This window comes from Peromyscus maniculatus, chromosome 1 (assembly GCF_049852395.1).
Source record: "Peromyscus maniculatus bairdii isolate BWxNUB_F1_BW_parent chromosome 1, HU_Pman_BW_mat_3.1, whole genome shotgun sequence".
NCBI classification, from domain to species: Eukaryota; Metazoa; Chordata; class Mammalia; order Rodentia; family Cricetidae; genus Peromyscus; species Peromyscus maniculatus.
The window spans coordinates 158,252,502-158,272,218 of NC_134852.1; the positions used below are offsets into that span (position 1 = coordinate 158,252,502).

Here is a 19,717-nt window from a genome sequence, read left to right on the forward strand (position 1 = left end):
CTCTAGCCCAGACCCCAGTGACTGAGCCTCCTTTTTAAGGTGGGGTGCTGTGGTTGGTGGTGCCTTGGGGGTTGGGTCCAGAGTGTGTCACATCTGAAACTCACTGCTATTGGGTCTTCATAGTGGACAGTGAGGCCTATTGATCCCCTTTCCACGTATGGTTCAGTACAGTTTTCTCAGGTGGTCTGCTTTTTAAGGTTCTGTTAGATCTCTGTCTTTCCTCCCCCTGAAGTGGCTGGCTCACCCTAGTGTCAGGTTCATTGGTGCTGTGGGCAGCTTAAGTTGGGCCTTTGGCCTCCTGTACTTGTGGCTGGAGTCCATTCAGGGTGGGTCAGCCAGGTGCAGCCCAGGACTTCAGACCCAGGTGTCTAGAGCCCCACCTCCTATCACTAGACTAAAGCCTTGAGCATTTCACTAGCATTTCTGTGGGTTCCAGCCTGTGCCCTGAGGAGTGCAGAAGCCGTGCTCTAGGGCGGGTGAACTGGGGTAGTACCCTGAGTTTAAATCTTCCCCAATCAGAGGCCTTTTTCCCCCTTTATTGAGGTTTTATTCTACGTGTTCCCTGATTTCTCACTAAGGCCACAGACCCATTAAGGTTACTCTTTTGTGTAAGATAAGACAGGCATAGGAAGAATACTGAATATTAGCCTTGTTTTTCTGTGGTGTTGAGCATTGAACCCAGGTGAGCACTCCTTACCTCTGAGCTATAGCAACCAACAGATTGATACAAAGCTCAAAAGTATAAACCTATCTTTATATCATTTGGTAAAGAGCTGTGGGATGGATGGGAGAGATTGCTCAGTGGCTAAGAGTACCAGCTATTCTTCCAAAGGACCCAGGTTCAATTCCCAGCACCCACATGGAGGCTCATAGCCATCTATAACTCCAGTTGCAGGAGATCTGGTGCCTTCTTAGAACCCCACAGGGACTGGGCACCTGGGTGGCAAACAAAAAAACTTAAGAATTAAAAAAAAAAAATGTGGGATTGCAGGACTGCCTCTGAGTGCCCAGTGTGCGGTCTCCATCATGTCTTGTTAAAGGTGGTGTCCTGTGCAAAGTAAAGGCAAGCAGACCCCCTGGCTATAACACCAGACTGTTTATTTGTAAAGAACAGATGGGGATTCAAAAGCCAGAGGTGGGGTGGAGGTGTGGAGACCTGACTCAACCTGCTGTGAGGAAGGCTGGGGTCCCTGGAAACTGCTTACCTGTGGCCAATTGTGCCCCCCATGCTGCCCTGTCAGGCATGGGCCAATTGTCTTTGGGCCTGGGTTTGAGGAAAAATGGGTTCCTGAGTGGGGTATGGCTGGCTACTGGCTGCTTTGGGCATCTCTATGGGGAGAAGGTAGGAGGTGAGGACTCTTGTCATTGAAGGTCCCAGAGCAGCATCTTGTTTCACTAGGGCTCTCCTTTAAGGGCAAACAGGGTGTTCCGGAGAAGCAGTGTGCTGGCCTGCAGGAGAAAAGTCCTTTGAGGGCTGGTGCTGTTGTGTACATTGCTCAGCCTCCTGGCCTCAGGAGAGGAGGGATTACCTTGACCTTAGGCCTGGGTACACTGCTGCTTACCACCATCACCCTCCCCTGAGGAAGGAGCGTAACAGCTCACGGAGGAGCGGGCAGTGAGTGGTCCTCCTCACCTTGGCGTGTTTGAGCTCCAGCTCTGCCAGCTCAATGAGATTCTTCCGGAAAGAGGAGACCCGGCGGGACTTGAAGTTCATGAGCTCTGCGGGAAGAGTGAGAAGGAATAAGGACGGTCAATGTGGTGGTTCACAGGGCCATGCCGGGCTTCGGGGCTCACCCTGCTTGGCGGAGTCGGAGAGGCGCTCAAAGCGCCGGCAGCACAGCTGTTGGCGGCTCTCTGCTGGTCGCACTTCCCGGTTCCTTGTGCGAGCTTTGTCCAGTGCCTTGTTGGCATTCTCGTAGTCGGCCAGTGCCCGAAGCCGCCGGTACAGCAGGTCCTGAGGCCATCAGCACAGATGACTGGCCATGGGTTTTGCTGCCTGCCCTCCCCACGTGGCCTCCGTCCCTGAGTACCGAGGGCCACCTCACCTTGGCTGCCTGTGAGTCTCGCATGTAGTACCTCAGCATGTCAGACAGCTTCAGGTCCTCATCAGAGGCGACCCGGCCTTCCAGCTTCTGTGTCAGGAAGGTGAGACTGGGAAGGGGCTTGAGAAGGGAACTAAAGGGTTGGAGGTCCTTCCTCTACATGTCCAGGAGAGAACGCTTGGTAACTACTGTGGGTCAGGTTCTGAGTTCAGAAGGCAGCCAGGGAAGTGTGTGTATGTGTGCACAAGCCTAGTGAACCACATACTCAGTTGGTTACACAGGCAAAGCAGAATAGGGTGACCGTGACCAGATCACAAAAAAACAAAAGGGCACACTAAGGGCCCTGTATCTTGGGCAGGTTCTGAAGTGGACAAGGCCCTTGAGCACACATTCAGAGAGACTGGCATACTCCATGGACTTTGGAAAAGAGTTTGAGAATTATGTATCTCAACAGAATGTTGGTGGCTCAAGGCAGTCTTCCAGAGGTGTGGGGTGCTTTGTGCCTTGCTCCCACCCCTCACCCATTCCATACACTCACTTAGAACGGCATGCTTTTTGCCTGTCCTTATTACTTTTGGTTTTTGAAAACAGGGTTTCTTTGTTGTAGGCTTAGCTGTCCCAGAACTCACTCTGTAGACCAGGCTGGCTGGCCTCAAACTTCAGAGATCTATCTGCCTCTGCCTCCCAGGTGCTGGGATTAAAGGTGTGCGCCACCACAGCCTGGCTCCATTCCCTTTCTTTGTAAAGCAGTCTAGAGTGGGAGCCACCAAGCCTACCCATCCCAGAAGGCTCTCCACACAAGTCCCCGAATGCAGAAGGCGGCACTTACCCTCAGTCGTTCAAAGAGCTCGGCCAGTTTCAGGAAGCTCCTGGGAGGTGGAAGGCAGGATTCTGGGAGCAGCTCAAGGCCTCTCTGCCCTCAAACCCTCCTCAGAATCTCTCCCATAACCCCTTCAGAAGCTTCTGCACAACCCCTTTCCCCAACCTGGATTTCTATCGAGTGCACACACCTCATGGTACACAGTATTGGAGGCACAGGGAGAGGATAAGGATGTGAGTCCTTACCTCTTGAGCTGGCTGACTTCCCGGCTTCCGAGACTGCTCAGTGCAGCAGAAATAGGTATATAGTCATCTGCCAGGCCTGTCGGAGGACAATCCAATCAGAGCCCCTAAATCTACATGTCAAGCCCCACCCATGGTGTGAGCCCCTCAACCCCTCATACACTTGTGGGCGTGCATAACCCGGTCAGCCCTCTGGCAGGTATCTCGGATGCGGTTGTGGTATTCTACTAGGAAGGTCCTCTCGTGCTCAAAGAAGTCATCTACCTCCTAAAGGATGGAAAAAGAACACTTCTTATCCAGTTACCAGGAGCATGGTGGCACCAAGGCACAGTGTGTCACCATCCCCTGGCAGCCCAGGGGAGGCCCAACTGGTGGCTTCCCTCCCACAGCCCGAGGGTCACCTTGAGCCCTGATACGCCGGTGATGAGGACTTCATCTGCAGATCTGACGATGTTCCTCAGGAACCCTCCCAAGACCTCCTTCCTGTTCTTCTCCCGAACACTCAGCTAAGCACATGGGGGAGGGGAGGTGCTAGTGTGGGGCACTGGTACCTTCTACCCTGGTTCAAATGCCACCCACACAGGGAGCAAACTGAGAGATTCTCAGGCCTGATTCCCCAGCCCTGGTCTCAGATCCCAGCATTCTCAACCAGCTCACATCCTGGCTGTATTCCAAGAAGACAGAGAAGTTGTGATCCTGACGCAGGGTGGGATGGGCTGCCAGGCGCTGCAGGAAGACTTCATGCATTGCAACAGTCTTCTTAAAGATGGCCAAGTACTCCCTGCAGGAGCGTGGGCAGCTTGACAACCACACTGGGCTACCATCATCACGGCTCCCCCTCGCCCTCAGCAGACCTGGGGCCAGAGGTCAGGCCCTCTGGACATCTGTCATAGTTGGAGCTCTGGGGATGGGGAGGGCTGGGGTTTGGACACTCACGCCTCTAGCTCCTGCTTCATCTTGGCAAACTCTTCCCGGGTGATGGAGCTGTCTCCCTCACCCAACTTCTGCAGCTTTTCCCTTGAAGCCTCAAAGTCTGGCCTGGGAGGGGCTGGAGGAATCTGCTCAAAGGAGGGATGGATTGCCAAGGAGGCCATCACAGCCTGTGTCCTAACCCAAGTCCCCGGCCTGCCCTCAGCCCAGCCCAGCCCCTCCTCACAATGAGGCCAGCATACTCCTCGTTGTCCACATAGGTGTCGTGTAGCCAGATGAATTCTTCATGCTGCCGAACCACTGAGAACTCAGGCTGGGCAAACTGAGGGAGGCCACTCTGGAAGCCCAGAGACCCGCATAAGAGCTCATCTCCCCCAAAAGCTGCCCTCACCAAACCTGCTCAGCACCCACTTTTGGCATTCCCATCCTGCACCCCATTTGAGACCTGTGATTTCCTTCAGGAAGGTGGGGCCTCAGCTCAGGGCTGCCGGCTTCCTAAGGGGCTAGAAGCTAACTGGTTCTGCCTCCCATCCCAGGCCATCTGCCCATCTCCTGGCCAACAGGCCACCTTACCTTGGTTTGAACAGTGAACTTCACTTTGTCCCGCTCACTCACTGCATCAGAAATCTCCACCTGTAAGGAGCTGTCTCCCTGCAGATCCACCGGCATGGAGGAAGGCTGTGGGGTGAGAAGGCAGAGTAAGTGAAGCTGCTTTGTCCTCCTCCCTCTCCGGAGACCCCACTCAGAGCGGCACCATTACCAACCAAACAGTTCCCTGGCTCCCACCCTCAAAGGCAGGCAGAATGCCTTCACTGCTCTTGAAGGCCCTAAGTCCTCACGCCTGTCAGGTATGAGAACTGCTTCTTTACAGGACCTGAATGGGTTTTAAATTGCCTTTGTGCTGAGCAGTGGTGGCGCACATCTTTAATCCCAGCACTATGGAAGCAGAGGCAGGAGGATCTTTGTGAATTTGAGGCCAGCCTGGTCTACAGAGCGAGTTCCTGAACAGCTATACACAGAGAAACCCTGTTTTGAAAAACTTAAAAAAAAAAAAAGCCTTTGTAAGCCTGGCTTGGTGTCTTGTACCTATAATCACAGTATTTGGGAAAATGAGACAGGAGGATTGCTGTAAGTTTAAGGCCAGCCTGGGGTTAAATATAATATGAATTTCAGTCAGGCCTGGGCTACAGAGTGAGATCCTGACCCAAGCAAAACAAAACAGCCAGGAGTAGAGTTACAAGTGAGAGGGCCTGGAGTTCCAGGCTGGCGAGTGTGTGAGCTTCTCCTTCGGCCAGGCTAGCAGCGTTACTAGAGGGATGCACGGCAGGACTACACATGGGGTTTCGACTTCTGTTACCCACTGAGCAACATCTCATGCTCTTACCAGGGATTTGGATTTTTTTTAAGACAGCATCTTACTATGTATCCCTGACTGGCCTTGAGCTTGATATATAGATCAGGCTGGCCTTTAACTCACAGCAAAAGGCTTCTGTCTTGGCCTCGGTATTAGGATCACAGGCAATGAGCCATTGTGCCTGGCTTCCTATATTTTATATTACTAATACTACTACTATTATTATTTCTGTGGTGCTGGGCATGGACTCATGCCTCATACTTGAAAAGCAAATGTTCTACCACTGATCTAAACTCCAGCTTTAGTTATTTTATTTCGGTTATATACTTATTTATTTTTTGAAACAAGGTTACTCTGTGTAGCTTACTGCCTGCCTGGAACTCTATGTAGTCCAGGCTGACCTCAAACTCAGAGACCTGCCTGCCTCTGCCTCCCCAGTGCTGGGATTAAAGGCATGGGTTACCACAGCGAGCACTACTTTTATAAATAATTATAATACCTTGCTAAATTAGTCATTAGTTTTTAGACTTTTGGATTTACTATTATGTAACCTACAAGTTAAATAAGTTTTACTCTTTCCTTTCCAGACTTTGTTCCCTGTTCCTGACTTCCTAGTCTTCCACTACAATGTGTAAGAGGTAGGTACAGTGATCAAGGAAACCCTTGGTGGTTTCTAGTCATAGACAATGACTTTCCAGCTGGGTGTGGCAAAGCACACCATCACTTGGGAGGTGCAGGCACGAAGATCAAGAGTTCAAGCCCATAACAACTTCAAGAGATTGTGGACAGAGTTCAAGGCTAGATTTGACTATGTAGTGAGTTCAAGGCCAGTCTGACCCACGTGACACACTGGCTCATAAAAGGAAAAGAGAGCTGGAGGTTTGGTGAGACAGCTCAAGTGGTAATGTCACCTGCTGCCAAGCATGATGATTCCAATGTGACCCCCAGGAACTCTTCAGAAGAATAGTTCAGGAGAAGGCGAGAATCAGCTCCCTCAAATTTTCCTCTGACCTCCAATACTTGTGGTGTTTGAGAGAAAATAGCCCCCAAAGGGTGTGGCACTATGTACTGGGTGGTTTTGTGTGTCAACTTGACACACACTAGAGTCATCAGAGGATGGAGCCTCGGCTGAGGAAATGCCTCCTTGAGATCCAGCTGTAAGGCATTTTCTCATTTAGTGATCAATGCTGGAGGGCCCAGCCCATCATCGGTGGGGCCATCCCTGGGCTGCTGGTCCTGGATTCTAAAAGAATATGAGCTGAGTGAGCCATGGGAAGCAAGCCAGTAAGCAGCTCCCCTCCATGGCTCTATATCAGCTCCTGCCTCCAGGATCCTGCCCTTAATGAGTTCCTGTCCTGACTTCCTTTGATAATGAACAGCAATATGGAAGTATAAGCCTAATAAACCTTTTTATTCCCAACTTGCTTTTTGGTCATGGTGTTTTGTCATAGTAATAGTAACCCTAACTAAAATACACTATTAGGAAGTATGGCCTTGTTAGAGTAGGTGTGCCTTGTTGATGGAAGTGTGTCACTGTGGGAGTGGTCTTTGAGGTTTCCTATGCTCAAGTTACACCCAGTGTCTCAGACCACTTCCTGTTGTCTGTGAGATCAAGATGTAGCCCCTTCAGCACCATGTCCATCTCCTTCTCCAGCACCATGTCCGTCTGCACGCTGCCATGTCCCACCATGACGATAATGGACTGAACCTCTGAAACTGTAAGCGAGCCACTCCAATTAAATGTTTTCCTTTATAAGAGTAGCTGTGGCCGGGTGGCGGTGGCGGTGGCGGTGGCAGCAGAGCACACCTTTAATCCCAGCATTTAGGAGGCAGAGCAGGCAGATCTTTGTGAGTTTGAGGCCAGCCAGGACTACAGAGTGAGTTCCAGGACAGCCAGGACTGTTTCACAGAGAAACCCTGTCTCAAAAAAAAAAAAAAAAGTAGCTGTGGTGGGACAGTGGTGGTGCATAATTTTAATCCCAGCACTTGGGAGGCAGAAGCAGAAGGATCTCTATGAGCTCAAGGCCAGCCTGGTCTACAGAGCAAGTTCCAGGATAGGCTTCAAAAGCTACACAGAGAAACCCTGTCTCAAAAAAACAAAACAAAACAAAACAAAACAAAACAAAACAAAACAAAACAAAACAAAACAAAAGTAGCTTTGGTCATGGTGTTTCTTTCCAGCAATAGAACCCCGAAGACAGAAGTTGGTACCAGGGACTGAGGTGACAGACCTGATCATGTTTTTGTTTGGAGAATTTGGACTTTGATACTTTGGGTTAGAAAAGCAATGGAACGCTTTAAGCACTGCTTAATGGGCCATACTAGTAGGAGCATGGAAGACAGAGGTGCTGAGAATGATTTGAACTGTGGGGGGGTTGGCTCAAGATGTTTCATAGGAAAAGAATTTTAGCATGTTGCCTAGAGATCGTTCTTGTGATATTTTGGTGAAGAAAATGGCTGCTTCTTGCTCTTGTCTGAAGAGTCTGCCTGAGGCTAAAATGAAGAGATTTGGATTAACTCCATTAACTGAGGCAAAGAAAATGTCAACATAGCCTAGTTGTATGGTCAAATGTGCAATTTTAGGAGAAAAGGAGTACCAGGGAGTGGAATGGAGCTAAATTCTGTGTTCAAGGGAATAAACAGATAAGAAATGAAATAAAGGCAGTAGTGACCTCAGGGTAATATCCCACTCAGCTAAATTTCCAACTTGTGGGAAGGAATTCAAGAAAAGCTTAGAGCTGCGTGTGATAGTGCACACCTTTAATCTCAGTATTCAGAAAGCAGAGGTTGGTAGATCTCTGAGTTTTGAGGCCAGCCTGGTCTATAGGTCAGTTTCAGGACAGCCAAGCTTAGGCAGTAAAAGACACCCTCAAGAGCAGAAAGTGGCGAAGATGTAACTGAGTGAGGGGACCATGTTCCAGACCCACCCAGTAAGCAGCAGAATTTAGCAGCTTTGGCCACGTGGTTCTGGAGTTAAGAATAGAAGAAATGGGCTGTGGAATTTGCCTCTGTGACTAAGGAAAGCCACTGAGACCAGGCATGTGTCAGGGGTGTCCCTGAATGGAGGCCTAGAGAGACCATTTCGTGAAGCTGTGAAGGAGAAGCCTGGATTGCCTTGGAGACCCCAAGATGTTAGAGATGCCAGAGTCATGGGATACCTGCTGAGGAGAGCAGCTAACAGGGAGCGGCACTATATGTTGGAAGTCTGTGATCTCCTTTTTTATTTTTATTTTAAAAGAGATTACAGTTAAGAGACTGCATGAGCTGGGCACGCACACCTTTAATCCCAGCACTCTGGAGGCAGAAGCAGGAGGATCTCTGTGAGTGTGAGGCCAGCCTGGTCTACAGAACGAGTTCCAGGATAGGTTCCAAAGCTACACAGAGAAACCCTGCCTCGGAAAAAAAAAAAAACAAAGAGAAAGAGAGAGAGAGAGAGAGAGAGAGAGAATCTAGGAAGAGGATTTGAACTTTAGACTTTTAAATAGGTTTGAGACTGTTATAGACAATGAGGACTTTTGAAGTTGGACTGAATGCATTTTTGCATTATGATATGGCTATAAGCCTTTGGGGGCCAGGGAATAGAATGTGGGGGTTTGAAAGGAAATGACCCCCAAAGGGAGTGGCACTATTAGGAAGTGTGGCCTTGTTGGAGGAAGTGTGTCACTGTGGGAGTGGGCTTTGAGGTCTCCTTTGCTCACTACACTCAGTGTCTCAGACCACTTCCTATTGTGTGTGGGGTCAAGATGTAGCTCCTTCTCCAGCACCATGCCTGCTTATATGCCGCCATGTCCTGCCATGATGATAACAAAGTAAACTTCTGAAATTATAAGCCACCCCAATTAAATGTTTTCCTTTATAAGAGTTGCCATGGTCATGGTGTCTCCTCACAGCAATAGAAATCCTAAGACACTTGTCATAGCACACACACAAAAAAAATAAATAAATAAAAATGTAACTAAAAGAAAACAGGGGCTGGAGATGGATAGATGGCCAATGGTCAGGAGCACTGGTTGACTCGAGTTCAGTTCTCAACACCGATACTCACAACCATCTCTAACTTCAATTTCAAGGGATCCAACACCCTCTTCTGACCTCCTGACCTGAGGCAGACACATGGTGAACACAGACACATGAAGGCAAAACACTCAAATGCATAGAATAAACCAAAATTAATTTTAAAAAGTTTAAAGAAAAAAAAATGCTTTCAAAATTCAGTGCTGGGGCCAGCAAGAAGGCTCTGTGGCTGTAGTACTTGTCTTGAAAGCTTAACGGAACCATGTAAAGAGAAAAGGAGGAGCTGGAGAGATGGCTCAGCGGTTCAGAGCACTGGCTGTTCTTCCAGAGGTCCTGAGTTCAATTCCCAGCAACCACATGGTGGCTCACAACCATCTGTAATGAGAACTGGTGCCCTCTTCTGGTGTGCATGCAAACATGCAGCCAGAACACTGTATACATAATAACTAAATGAATGAATATTAAAAAAAAAAAAAAGAGGAAAGGAAATGACTGCAGAGCTGATCTCTGACATGCCATGGCATCACATGTATATACACACACACACACACACACACACACACACACACACACACTTAACAATTTTTATAAAACAATAACCAAACAGAAGGTGTACTTACCTACCTTTTATCATATTAATGATGCTCCTTAGATGCCTGCTGATTTTAATCAAATTTCTTTCTCTTTCTCAGGATAATTTTGTGGATTTTCCTGTTACTCTGCTTTAAAATTTTTATTTTGGGGTTCATGAGATGACTCAGCAGTTAAGAGCACTACTGCTCTGGAGTTCAATCCCCTGCACCCATATGGCATTTTAAAACCATCTGTAACACCAGTCCCAGGAAATCCTGTGTCTTCTGCACCAGATGTGAACACTGTGCACAGATATACATGCAATAAAACACCCATACACATCAAATAAAGTTAAAACTAAAGAGAACTGGAGTTCACGCACCCATGTCAGGCAGCTAACAACTATCTGTAACTCCAGCTGCATGGGACCCAACACCTTCTTCTGGCCTCTGAGGGTACCTGATTTCATATGCATATACCTACACACATAGAATTTAAAAATAAATACTTAAAATAAAATGGTTTATTAATATTAGTACTTGGTTTTGTGAGACAGGGTATTGCTATGTAGCCCAGGCTGGCCTGAAACTATGTAGCTCAGGCTAGCTTCCAAGCCTAGTTAATTTTCCCACCATTGCCTCTAGAGTGCTGAGATTAGAGGTGTGTGACCACCATGCCTGACTCCGCAGCTTTCAGGAGGGGGAAGGAAGATCAGGAGTTTGAGATCAACCTGGGTTACACGAGACCCTGTTTAAAAATAACAAATAAGATTAAAAAAAAAAACAAAAAACCCTGCCAGGGGGTGTAACACAGGCCTTTAATCCCAGCACTCCTTTGGCAGAGGCAGGCCAATCTCTGAGTTTGAGACCAGCCTGGTCTAGAATGAGTTCCAGGACAGCCAGAGCTTCACAAGGAAACCAGGTCTCAAGGCAAAACACCCAAATATCAGCAGGTGACCTGGCTCAAGGGATATGGGTGCTTGCCACTAAGACTGATCAGATTTCTACATCCCACACTGTGGAAGGTGAGCACTAGCTTCCATAAATTGTCCTGTGACCTCTATATGTGCATGGCACACATATGTATTTACACGCACCATGCACACACAATATCTGTAAATAGAAAATAACACATTTCTTTTTCTTTTTTTCTTTTTCTCGAGAGAGGGCTTCTCTCTGTAGCCCTAGCTGCCCTGGAACTCACTCTGTAGACAAGGCTGGCCTCGAACTCAGAGATCTGCCTGCCTCTGCCTTCTGAGAGCTGGGATTAAAGGTGTGTGCCACCACTGCCCAGCACAGGCACAGTATCATAGAATATCACAATTCTAAAAGAAAAAATAAACTGAAACACATCTTAAAGATAATACATTTTAATAGTTGTGGAAATATGCTTCTTCCACCCCCATGTTCCCTATTCTCCTGGCTTGTGCTTGGGAATCCCAAGCATTTATTTCAAGAAGTCGGGGCTGGACCACTGGGTTCCGGTCTGACCCTGCTCTGTTCGTCCGCCAAAGCCTCACAGTACTGTGTGGGCCAGTCCTTGGGATCTTGCTTGTGGACTTTGGCCACAAATTTAAGAACTTTCATCTTACTGGTTTCCAGATTTGCTCGTGGCCCCCACTGGAGCTCACAGTCCACAGGATCTGTGTGAGGTATCCTTCGGGACACCAGGTAGCGCTGTCTCACAAAGTCGTCAGTAATGAGTTTCTTTGGATCTCCGAAAACCGAATGCTTCTTGGTGGGATACACCCCCAAACGACGTAGAAAATCCCAGACTTCGGTTTCAGGGATGCTGTGGCCATTCATAAAGATGAGCCCTAAAATAATCATCAGGAGGCCGGTGGTGGGCGTTCCCTGGTTGCCTCTCACCTCAGCATCCTCCTCCACTGGCTCCAGGGCGTTGATGAGGATGTAGGAGTTGCTCTTGGGTTCGAGTTCTACCAGCTTGTACCCGAACACGTAGTGGAGCCGCTCAGCAGCCAGCTTGAGCAGGTCTGGGAAGACGTCCTTGTAGTCTCGGATGATGTGCTTCAGGATACCACTCCGCTTGATGGGGATCTTCCTCTGGTCCTTAATCAGCAAGAACTGCACCAGCTCTGCCACCTTCAACTCCAGCTGCTTCTGGGTCCGGAGTTCCGGGGCTGGGGTGGCCTGGGCCCTGCGGAAGGTCGTTGACAAGGTGCCTGCGGTGCCCTGCGAGGCGCCTGGGCGTGCGTGCCCACTCGGGACCTCCCCAGGGACACCTGGGCCACAGTGGCGGCCGCTCCTGGGCTGGGCACCAGGGCGGCTCCTGCTTCTCGGTTTTTGCAACATATGACCTGGCAGCGGAGAGACGCTCCTTTAACTGGCAGCACCGGGCAGCTGGGGGTCGTTTGCACAGGGCACCCGCGAGGGGTGGGGGGCAGGGGCGGCCGGGGTGGGGGTGGGGGCGCAACGACAAGCCAAGCTTCCTAGTTGGATTTGTGCTGGGTCTCACTGGCTGGTTTCAAATGCTGAGCACCTTGCATTCCTAGAATACTGCCTTGCTAAAGAACTACCGTCCTGACACATTATCTCACTAAACTGACGATCATATTTTACAGTTTGCGTCCTGGCATGTCTTTCTCCTTTCTGTTGCAATGCCGGGGATGGACCCAAGATCCTGCACAGGCTAGCAAGTAGCTATTGTTAAGGCTTGGTTTTTCTGTTTGTTTTGATTTTAAAACTATTTTAAAAATTTACATTCACTTATTTATTTATGGGGGCAACATGTGGCAGTCAGAGGACAACTTGGAAGGAGTCAGTTTCCTCCCTCCACCAGGTGGTTTGGGGGATTGAACTCAGGTCATCAGGCTTGGCAGTCTGAGCCAAACTGGCTGTCCTGTCCAATCCTCTGGAGTGGCTGGGTTTACTGGCATGAACCATCCGTCACATCTGGCCTCTTCCCTTTTTCTTAAAATGTTTTTGACAATAAGTTTTCGTTTTTGTTCTTTGGAGTTCTATGTAGCTGATGACAGCCTCAAACTCTTCACCATGCCTCCATCTGCCAAGTGCTAGCCAATATATGTAATTTAGGATATCCCATTTGCGGGCTGGCTAGATGGCTCCACGGGAAAAAGCACTTGTTGTATAAAACCTGGTGGCCTGAGTTTGCTTTCTGGAACCGGAACCCATGGGGGAAAGAGGAAACAGAATCCCAAAAGTTGTCCTTTGATCTCCACACATCTCTCATGGCAGCTCTTCTCTATCTCTGAAGGGACTCTGGCTGGCTTGGGTGTGGTGAGCATGGCTCTGGCAGACCTTGTCCTTCTCTCCATTCCCTCTGTCCAGCTAAAAACCATTAGATCACACTCCTAAAGCTGGCCCCCAAGAATTATTCCCTTATTTGGCCACTTCCTCCTCCTCCTGAGGCCGACTACCAAGGTCCAGCTATCAAAGTATTGAAGTCCAGCAATCAAAAGCCCCTTTGCTTCATCTAATTAACATGCCCATTCAAAACACACCACCACATCCTAGCCCATTTCAACACATACCTCCCCTTTTTCTCTTCTTAAATATTACACATGCAAGGCCATTTGCTGCTGTTTTTCCCAGCATCCACATGGCAGCTCACAACTGTCTGTAACTCTAGTTCCAGAGGATCTGACACAGTCCCCTGGCCTCCATGGCACAAGCATAAATAAATATGGTGCACAGACACACATGCAGACAAAACACTCATACAATGGAATAAAAAATTGAAGTCAAAATCCCAGCAGCAAGGAGGCAGAGGCAGGCAGACCTCTCTGAGTTTGAGGCCAGCCTGGTTGACAGAATTAGTTGTAGGACAGTCAAGACTATACAAAGAAACCCTATCTCTAAAACAAAAGCCAAAAACTAAATTAAAACAAAACAAAAAAGATTAAAAAACTGTTGTATGGCAGAAATGGTGGCCCATATTTTTTTTTTATCAGAGGCAGACCAATCTCTGTGAGTTCAAGGCCAGCTTGAACTTCTTCTGAACTCCATGGGCACTTTTACACACACGTGCATATACTCGGACAGATATAGAGACATTCACATAAATAATAAAAATAAATCTTTGTAACAAAATTAAAAAGGATAAGTGAGACACACTAAGCATGATGTAGAGGCATGAAATTCCAGCATCCAGTAGGCTGAGGAAGGAGAAGTGTGGACAGAATTCAAGGTAACCTGGGCTACACAGTGAGTCTGGGCTATATTATGAGAAAGAAAAGCAGGGGCTACAGAGCTGGCTGAGCATTGAGTAACCTGCTGTTCTTCCAGAAGAACAAATACGGTTCCCAATACCCAATACATCAGTGGCTTATAACCCTTTGTAACTCCAGCTCCAGGGGATCTGAAACCTCTGGCCCCTGAGGGTACCTGTACTCACAGGCATATACCACATGCAGACACACACACACACACCTATACATAGTCAAAAGTAATTTTTAAGATCTTAAAAAAGACAAAACAGGTGGGAGGCTGGGGTGATAGGTAAAGTGCTTGCTATATAAGTAGGGGGCAGGGGTGGGGATCCCCAGAACTCATATAAGAGACAGGTAGGCATGGTACAGCATTTATAACCCTAGCTTATGACAGGGAGAGACGGAATCTTCAGAGCAGGCTGGCTACCCAGGTTAGCTCAAATGGCAAACTCGGGGATCAATTAAAAGACATCAACAGGAGCCAGAGAGATGGCTCAGCAGTTAAGAGCATTTGGCTACTCTTCCAGGAGATCCAGGTTCAATGTCCAGCACCCACACAGTGGCTAACAACTGTCTATAACTCCAGTGCCAGGGGATTCTGACTTCCTCCAGCACTGATTGACACAGTGCACAGGCATCATATAGGCAAACACCCATACATGTAGGGAGCACTCCTGCAGAACTGCAGCTGGTTTGATTTGTGTGTGTGTGTGTGTGTGTGTGTGTGTGTGTGTGTGTGTTAGCACCTGGTTTTGATCTGCCTTTTGTGACTGCTACCTTTTGTCTCCAGTACCTTCTTCCATTTGAAACATGTCAATCTTGTCTAGCTTTTCCGAGGAGTGCAAAGCCTGTGCAGTACTTGGTTGGGGAGGACTTGGCAAACCAACAGGTCTCCTGAGAATTGAGACTCTGCATTGGCATGGTCCCTTTGGAGAACTTAGAGAAGAGGTTTGGGTGGAGGAGACTGACTTGCTAAAGATGGGAACTGGGTAACAATAAAAGCCCTTTGCTAAGTGACAGTGAGTCAATCTGTCAGAGCTGATCCCCCTGCAGCTGAAAAGGCTAAAAATTTCATCCTTAGAGGGCATCTATGTCTTCTTTCCTCGGACCTGCATGAACCCACAGCCATTACAACACATACACATGAAATAAAAGTAAATATTTTGAAAAAAGACATTAACCTCAGGCCTTCCACATGCACAAACAATACACACTTGAACATTGAACTCACCATACACACATAGCAGGGGAAAAAATGGAATCAAGAAAAAAATGCAAAGTAAGATGGTAAGGTTTTAGTCAACTATATATGGGTAATTTCAATAATTATAAATGTCCTAAACATTTCAATTAAAAGCCAAGCATTTACCTGTCTCAAAAAGAAACACAAAAAACAAAAACCAAGCATTCCAGATGGGTATGGTGGCTCAAATATGTAATTCCAACCTTCAGGAGGCTAAGCAAGAAGGATTACCAAGTTAGAGGCGAAACAGGATTATATAAGGAGACCCTATTTCAAAAACACAAAAATGACATTCTGGCCGGGCGGTGGTGGCGCACGCCTTTAATCCCAGCACTCGGGAGGCAGAGGCAGGCGGATCTCTGTGAGTTCGAGGCCAGCCTGGGCTACCAAGTGAGTCCCAGGAAAGGCGCAAAGCTACACAGAGAAACCCTGTCTCGAAAAATCAAAAAAAAAAAAAAAATGACATTCTGTAGTTTAAAATAAACTAATACGAATTTTTCTTTTCTTTTTTCTTTCTTTTTTTTTTTTTTTTGGTTTTTTTGAGACAGAGTTTCTCAACCTACAGAGTGAGACCTTGCAAGTCAGGATGGCTGAACAGTCTAAGATGCTTCATTCAGAGTGAGACCTTCCTTGTCTCAAAACAAAAAACAAAACAAATACAAAAGATAGTGTTGCGGGACAGTGATGGCACATGCCTTCAATCCCAGCCCTTGGGAGGCAGAGACAGGTGGATCTCTGAGTTCAAGGCCAGCCAGGTCTACAGAGCAAGTTCCAAGATAGGCAGGGCTACTCAGAGAAACCCTGTCTCAAAAACAAAAACAAAAACCCACCAGATAAATAAATAAATACAATAATAAAAATAAAATAGAAGATACTATCTATATGAACAAGTTTACCTCAAATAGATTTAGTGATTTTTCAGGGTTTGGACAAATTCCTTAAAAAAAGGCAACCTTATCAAATCTGAAAAAAGTATCTGTAGACTTGCTTATAGGAACTAAATGTGCAATTTAAAACCTCTGTAGCCGAGTGGTGGTGGCACATGCCTTTAATCTCAGTACTTGGGAGGCAGAGGCCGATCTCTGTGAGTTCGAGGCCAGCCTGGTCTACAAAACAAGTTCCAGGACAGTTAAGACTGTTACACAGAGAAACTCTGTCTCAAAAAACCAAAATAAATAAATAAATACATAAATTAATTAAATTAAATAAAAATTAAAACTTCTCCAAAGTTATCTCTAAGTGTAGATATGTCCATAGCTAAATCCCTTGGGGCATTCAGGGAAAAATATCTTTTTATTATATTTGATTTATCTGTTAGTGTGTTCATGTGTGTCATGTCATGTATATAGGTCAGAGGACAGCTTGTAGGAGTCTCTCTTTCTATCATGTGTGGCTTGGGATCAAACTTAGGTTATTAGGCTTGGTGGCAAGGGCCTTTACCCACGGAGTCATCTCACTGGCCAGAAATGTCTTTTCTAAAAGTTTCTTTGAATTGACACATTTTTACATATTTTTGGTTACAGTGATGATAATTTGGTATATGTGTATAATGTGAAATGATCAAATCAGGGTAATTAGCATTTTCGCCTTCTTCTTATTATTTTGGTTTTTCAAGACAAGGTTTCTTTGTGTCGCCCTGGCTTTCCTGGATCTCGCTCTGTAGACCAGGTTGGTCTCAAACACACAAGAGATCTGCCTGCCTCTGCCTTCCTAGTGCTGGGATTAAAGGCTTGTATCACCACTGTCCAGTAAATTTACATCTTCGTAAAGATTTGTCATTTCTATGTACTGAAAACTTGCATAGGCTTTTTACAAGAAATGGTCCTTGTTGTTTGTTCCGCTCTTTGTTTCATTTTGAGACAAAGTCTCCTTTTGTGGCTCAGGCTGGCTTCTACCTCACAATGTAGTTGAGAATGATCTTGAACTCCTGATCCTTTTGGCTCCAACTCCTAAGTGCTAGGATCACAGGTTTGTGCCACTACACCTGGCTCCAGTGTGACATTTGAACATGTACATAAACAGTGTATAAGACTGGATTGGGTAACAGCATATCCATCCTTAGACACGCGCGCGCGCACACACACACACACCACACACACACACACACACACACACATATACACACACACACACACACTCACACATCATTTCCTTGTGCTGCTGTCTCACTTTTTTTTTTTTTTTGGTTTTTCGAGACATGTTTTCTCTGTGTAGCCCTGGCTGTCCTGGAACTCATTCTGTAGCCCAGGCTGGCCTCGAACTCACAGAGATCCACCTGCCTCTGCCTCCCAAGTGCTGGGATTAGAGGCGTGCACCACCATTGCCTGGCTGTGTCTTACCTTTCTATTATTTATTTTTTTCTTGTCTTTAATAAAATTAATCAAATATTTTATATTGTTACACTTTCTCCTCGATTATATTTTTGCTTGTATTTATCATCATCATCCTTATTATTATTGATTATTTTTGAAGTGCTAAGGCTCAAACTGGGGACCTTGCTAGGCAAGCAATGTACCACTAAGACACACTTTCCAAGTCTTTTGGTGTTCCTTTTAATGTCTCTACATTTAATTTAAATTTTTAAATTTTATATGTATGTGTGTGTGTATGAGTATGCACATTTGAGTGCAAGTAACGAAGGAGGCCAGAAGAGGGCATCAGAGTCCCCGTAGCTGGAGTTATAGGCAGCTGGGAACCTCCTGATGTGGGTGCTGAGAACCAAACTCAGATCCTTTGCAAGAGCAGCAAGAACTCTTAACCACTGGCCCTCTCTCCATTTGAAAGATGCACTTTGTGAAGGCATAATTGAACCTACAGGATGAATATTAAAAAGGATTTTTGGAAAGTATGGTCCCTACAAATCTGGAGTACACTCATCAGTTTAATAGTCCAACGTACTCTCAGAACATATAGTAACCCATTTGATAATAGTAACAACCACAACAATACCAATAAGTAACACATATTTGGCTTTATGATATGCTTGGCATTGTTCGAATAAAGAAATACATTTATGTATTTATGGCAGTCTCACACTGTAGCTTAGGCAGGCCTCAAACTGGTGGTAATCCTCCTGCCTCACCCTCAAAAGTGCTGGGATTACACTTGGCTTCTAATCACTTTATAAACATATTCTAAGCATATATATATATATATACAAATAACATATATGTATATATATTCTGCTTTTGAGACAAGGTCTCACTACATAGCCTTGGCTGGTCTAGAACTCTCTATGTAGACCAGGCTGGCCTTGAACTCACAGAGATCTTCCTGCCTCTGCCACGCCCAGCTATTTATACATATTTTCTAATTTGAACATATGGGAACAGAAAGCCAGGTTCAGCCCCTCTTATTCCTCCAAATTCCACTTGAACCCCACTCTCAACTTCTTGGATTCTCTGACGGTCCCAAGGCAGGCTTTTTGTTCTCACTCTCCGACTCCCCTCCTTCAGACACACTAGCTTCTTGGTGCAGAAAGGCCCCTAGTCCCTGGCTTCCTTCTTGATGTTTATCTCTACTCAAATCTACTTTGCTTGGTGACTGCTTCAGGGAAATGTGACTTCCAGAATGGACCATCGCGGTTCCATCCCCTACCTGTGCCACAGCTCACCAGAGCCTTCAACCCTACCTGCAGGGCCTATTTCTGCAAGTTCCCAAACAATGAAAATCCTCCATAACTACTGAATGAGGCTGAAAGGAAAAAAAATGGAGAATGAATGGACGGTCTTATAAATATATGAACACAAATACACAGGCGAGCCTGTAAACTCAACAGGATTCTCTCTCAGTCACTTGCAGACTGCCGTGTTCTCCCCATCAAGCCAGTACCGAGTTGGTCCTGGGGAGGGGAGGGCGTAACAATGACGGGTCGGATTCCATCTCTGCAGACGGAGGTAAAACCCTGATTATGCAGAGGCCACCGAAGGGCCGCCTTCCCTTGCTTGGTATGGGATGGTGGCGTGAGGTGCAGCAGGAAGGGGTTGTGCTCCTTCCTTTACCTTACGCTCTTCCCCAGCCTCCTGATGGTACTCTTCCATCGTGCTCCTCAGCTGGGACGCACAAGAGGTGCTCCGACAGCTGGCCACAGCCTGCGCGTTTCAAGAGCTTGGATGAGGGGCCCTGTGGGGATCCCATCAGCTGAGCGACACTCTCGGCCACCTCCCGGCCGGGGTCCTACAGCCTGCAGCGACTCCAGACTGGCACCGGTCTACCACGAGAGCTGCTATTGGCTGTCAGGCCTGTCCATCCTGTGCCAGCTTTTAAGCGGCGCCAGAGAGCCGGTCCAGGATAGGCCAGAGCCCGAGCCG

General features: G+C 47.0%; 2 protein-coding genes across 4 annotated transcripts; both read right to left on the bottom strand.

Annotated features, from left to right (window-relative positions):
• Positions 1-1,077: 1,077 nt before the first annotated feature.
• Positions 1,078-19,548, bottom strand: Snx32 (sorting nexin 32). Of its 3 annotated transcripts, none has more exons than XM_006980618.4 (13): positions 19,409-19,548; positions 4,608-4,712; positions 4,261-4,371; positions 4,041-4,162; positions 3,762-3,885; positions 3,506-3,610; positions 3,266-3,371; positions 3,108-3,183; positions 2,872-2,911; positions 2,046-2,132; positions 1,795-1,954; positions 1,634-1,719; positions 1,078-1,449 (listed from the first exon to the last, which is right to left on the bottom strand). In XM_006980618.4, exons 1-13 carry the CDS (start codon positions 19,445-19,447, stop codon positions 1,396-1,398), a joined length of 1,215 nt encoding a protein of 404 aa, XP_006980680.2. In that variant the 5' UTR covers positions 19,448-19,548; the 3' UTR covers positions 1,078-1,395. The 3 variants fall into 3 exon arrangements, with proteins under 3 accessions (XP_006980680.2, XP_042115105.2, XP_076413262.1); XM_042259171.2 differs by having other exon boundaries at positions 2,046-2,162; XM_076557147.1 differs by having other exon boundaries at positions 2,046-2,198.
• Positions 11,329-19,537, bottom strand: LOC102906210 (non-structural maintenance of chromosomes element 3 homolog). The gene is made up of 2 exons (XM_076557163.1): positions 19,409-19,537; positions 11,329-12,292 (listed from the first exon to the last, which is right to left on the bottom strand). Exon 2 carries the CDS (start codon positions 12,285-12,287, stop codon positions 11,427-11,429), a length of 861 nt encoding a protein of 286 aa, XP_076413278.1. The 5' UTR covers positions 12,288-12,292; positions 19,409-19,537; the 3' UTR covers positions 11,329-11,426.
• Positions 19,549-19,717: the final 169 nt, after the last annotated feature.

What these genes read in the sequence shown, in the direction of transcription:
- LOC102906210 (XM_076557163.1), bottom strand. Translation starts at nt 12,287, where the DNA reads ATGTTGCAAAAACCGAGAAGCAGGAGCCGCCCTGGTGCCCAGCCCAGG.
- Snx32 (XM_076557147.1), bottom strand. Translation starts at nt 19,447, where the DNA reads ATGGAAGAGTACCATCAGGAGGCTGGGGAAGAGCGTAAG. An exon ending in AGTTCACTGTTCAAACCAAG is followed by an intron (nt 4,372 to 4,607) that starts GTAAGGTGGCCT and finishes CTGGGCTTCCAG; the next exon opens with AGTGGCCTCCCTCAGTTTGC. An exon ending in CCGGCGTATCAGGGCTCAAG is followed by an intron (nt 3,372 to 3,505) that starts GTGACCCTCGGG and finishes TCCATCCTTTAG; the next exon opens with GAGGTAGATGACTTCTTTGA.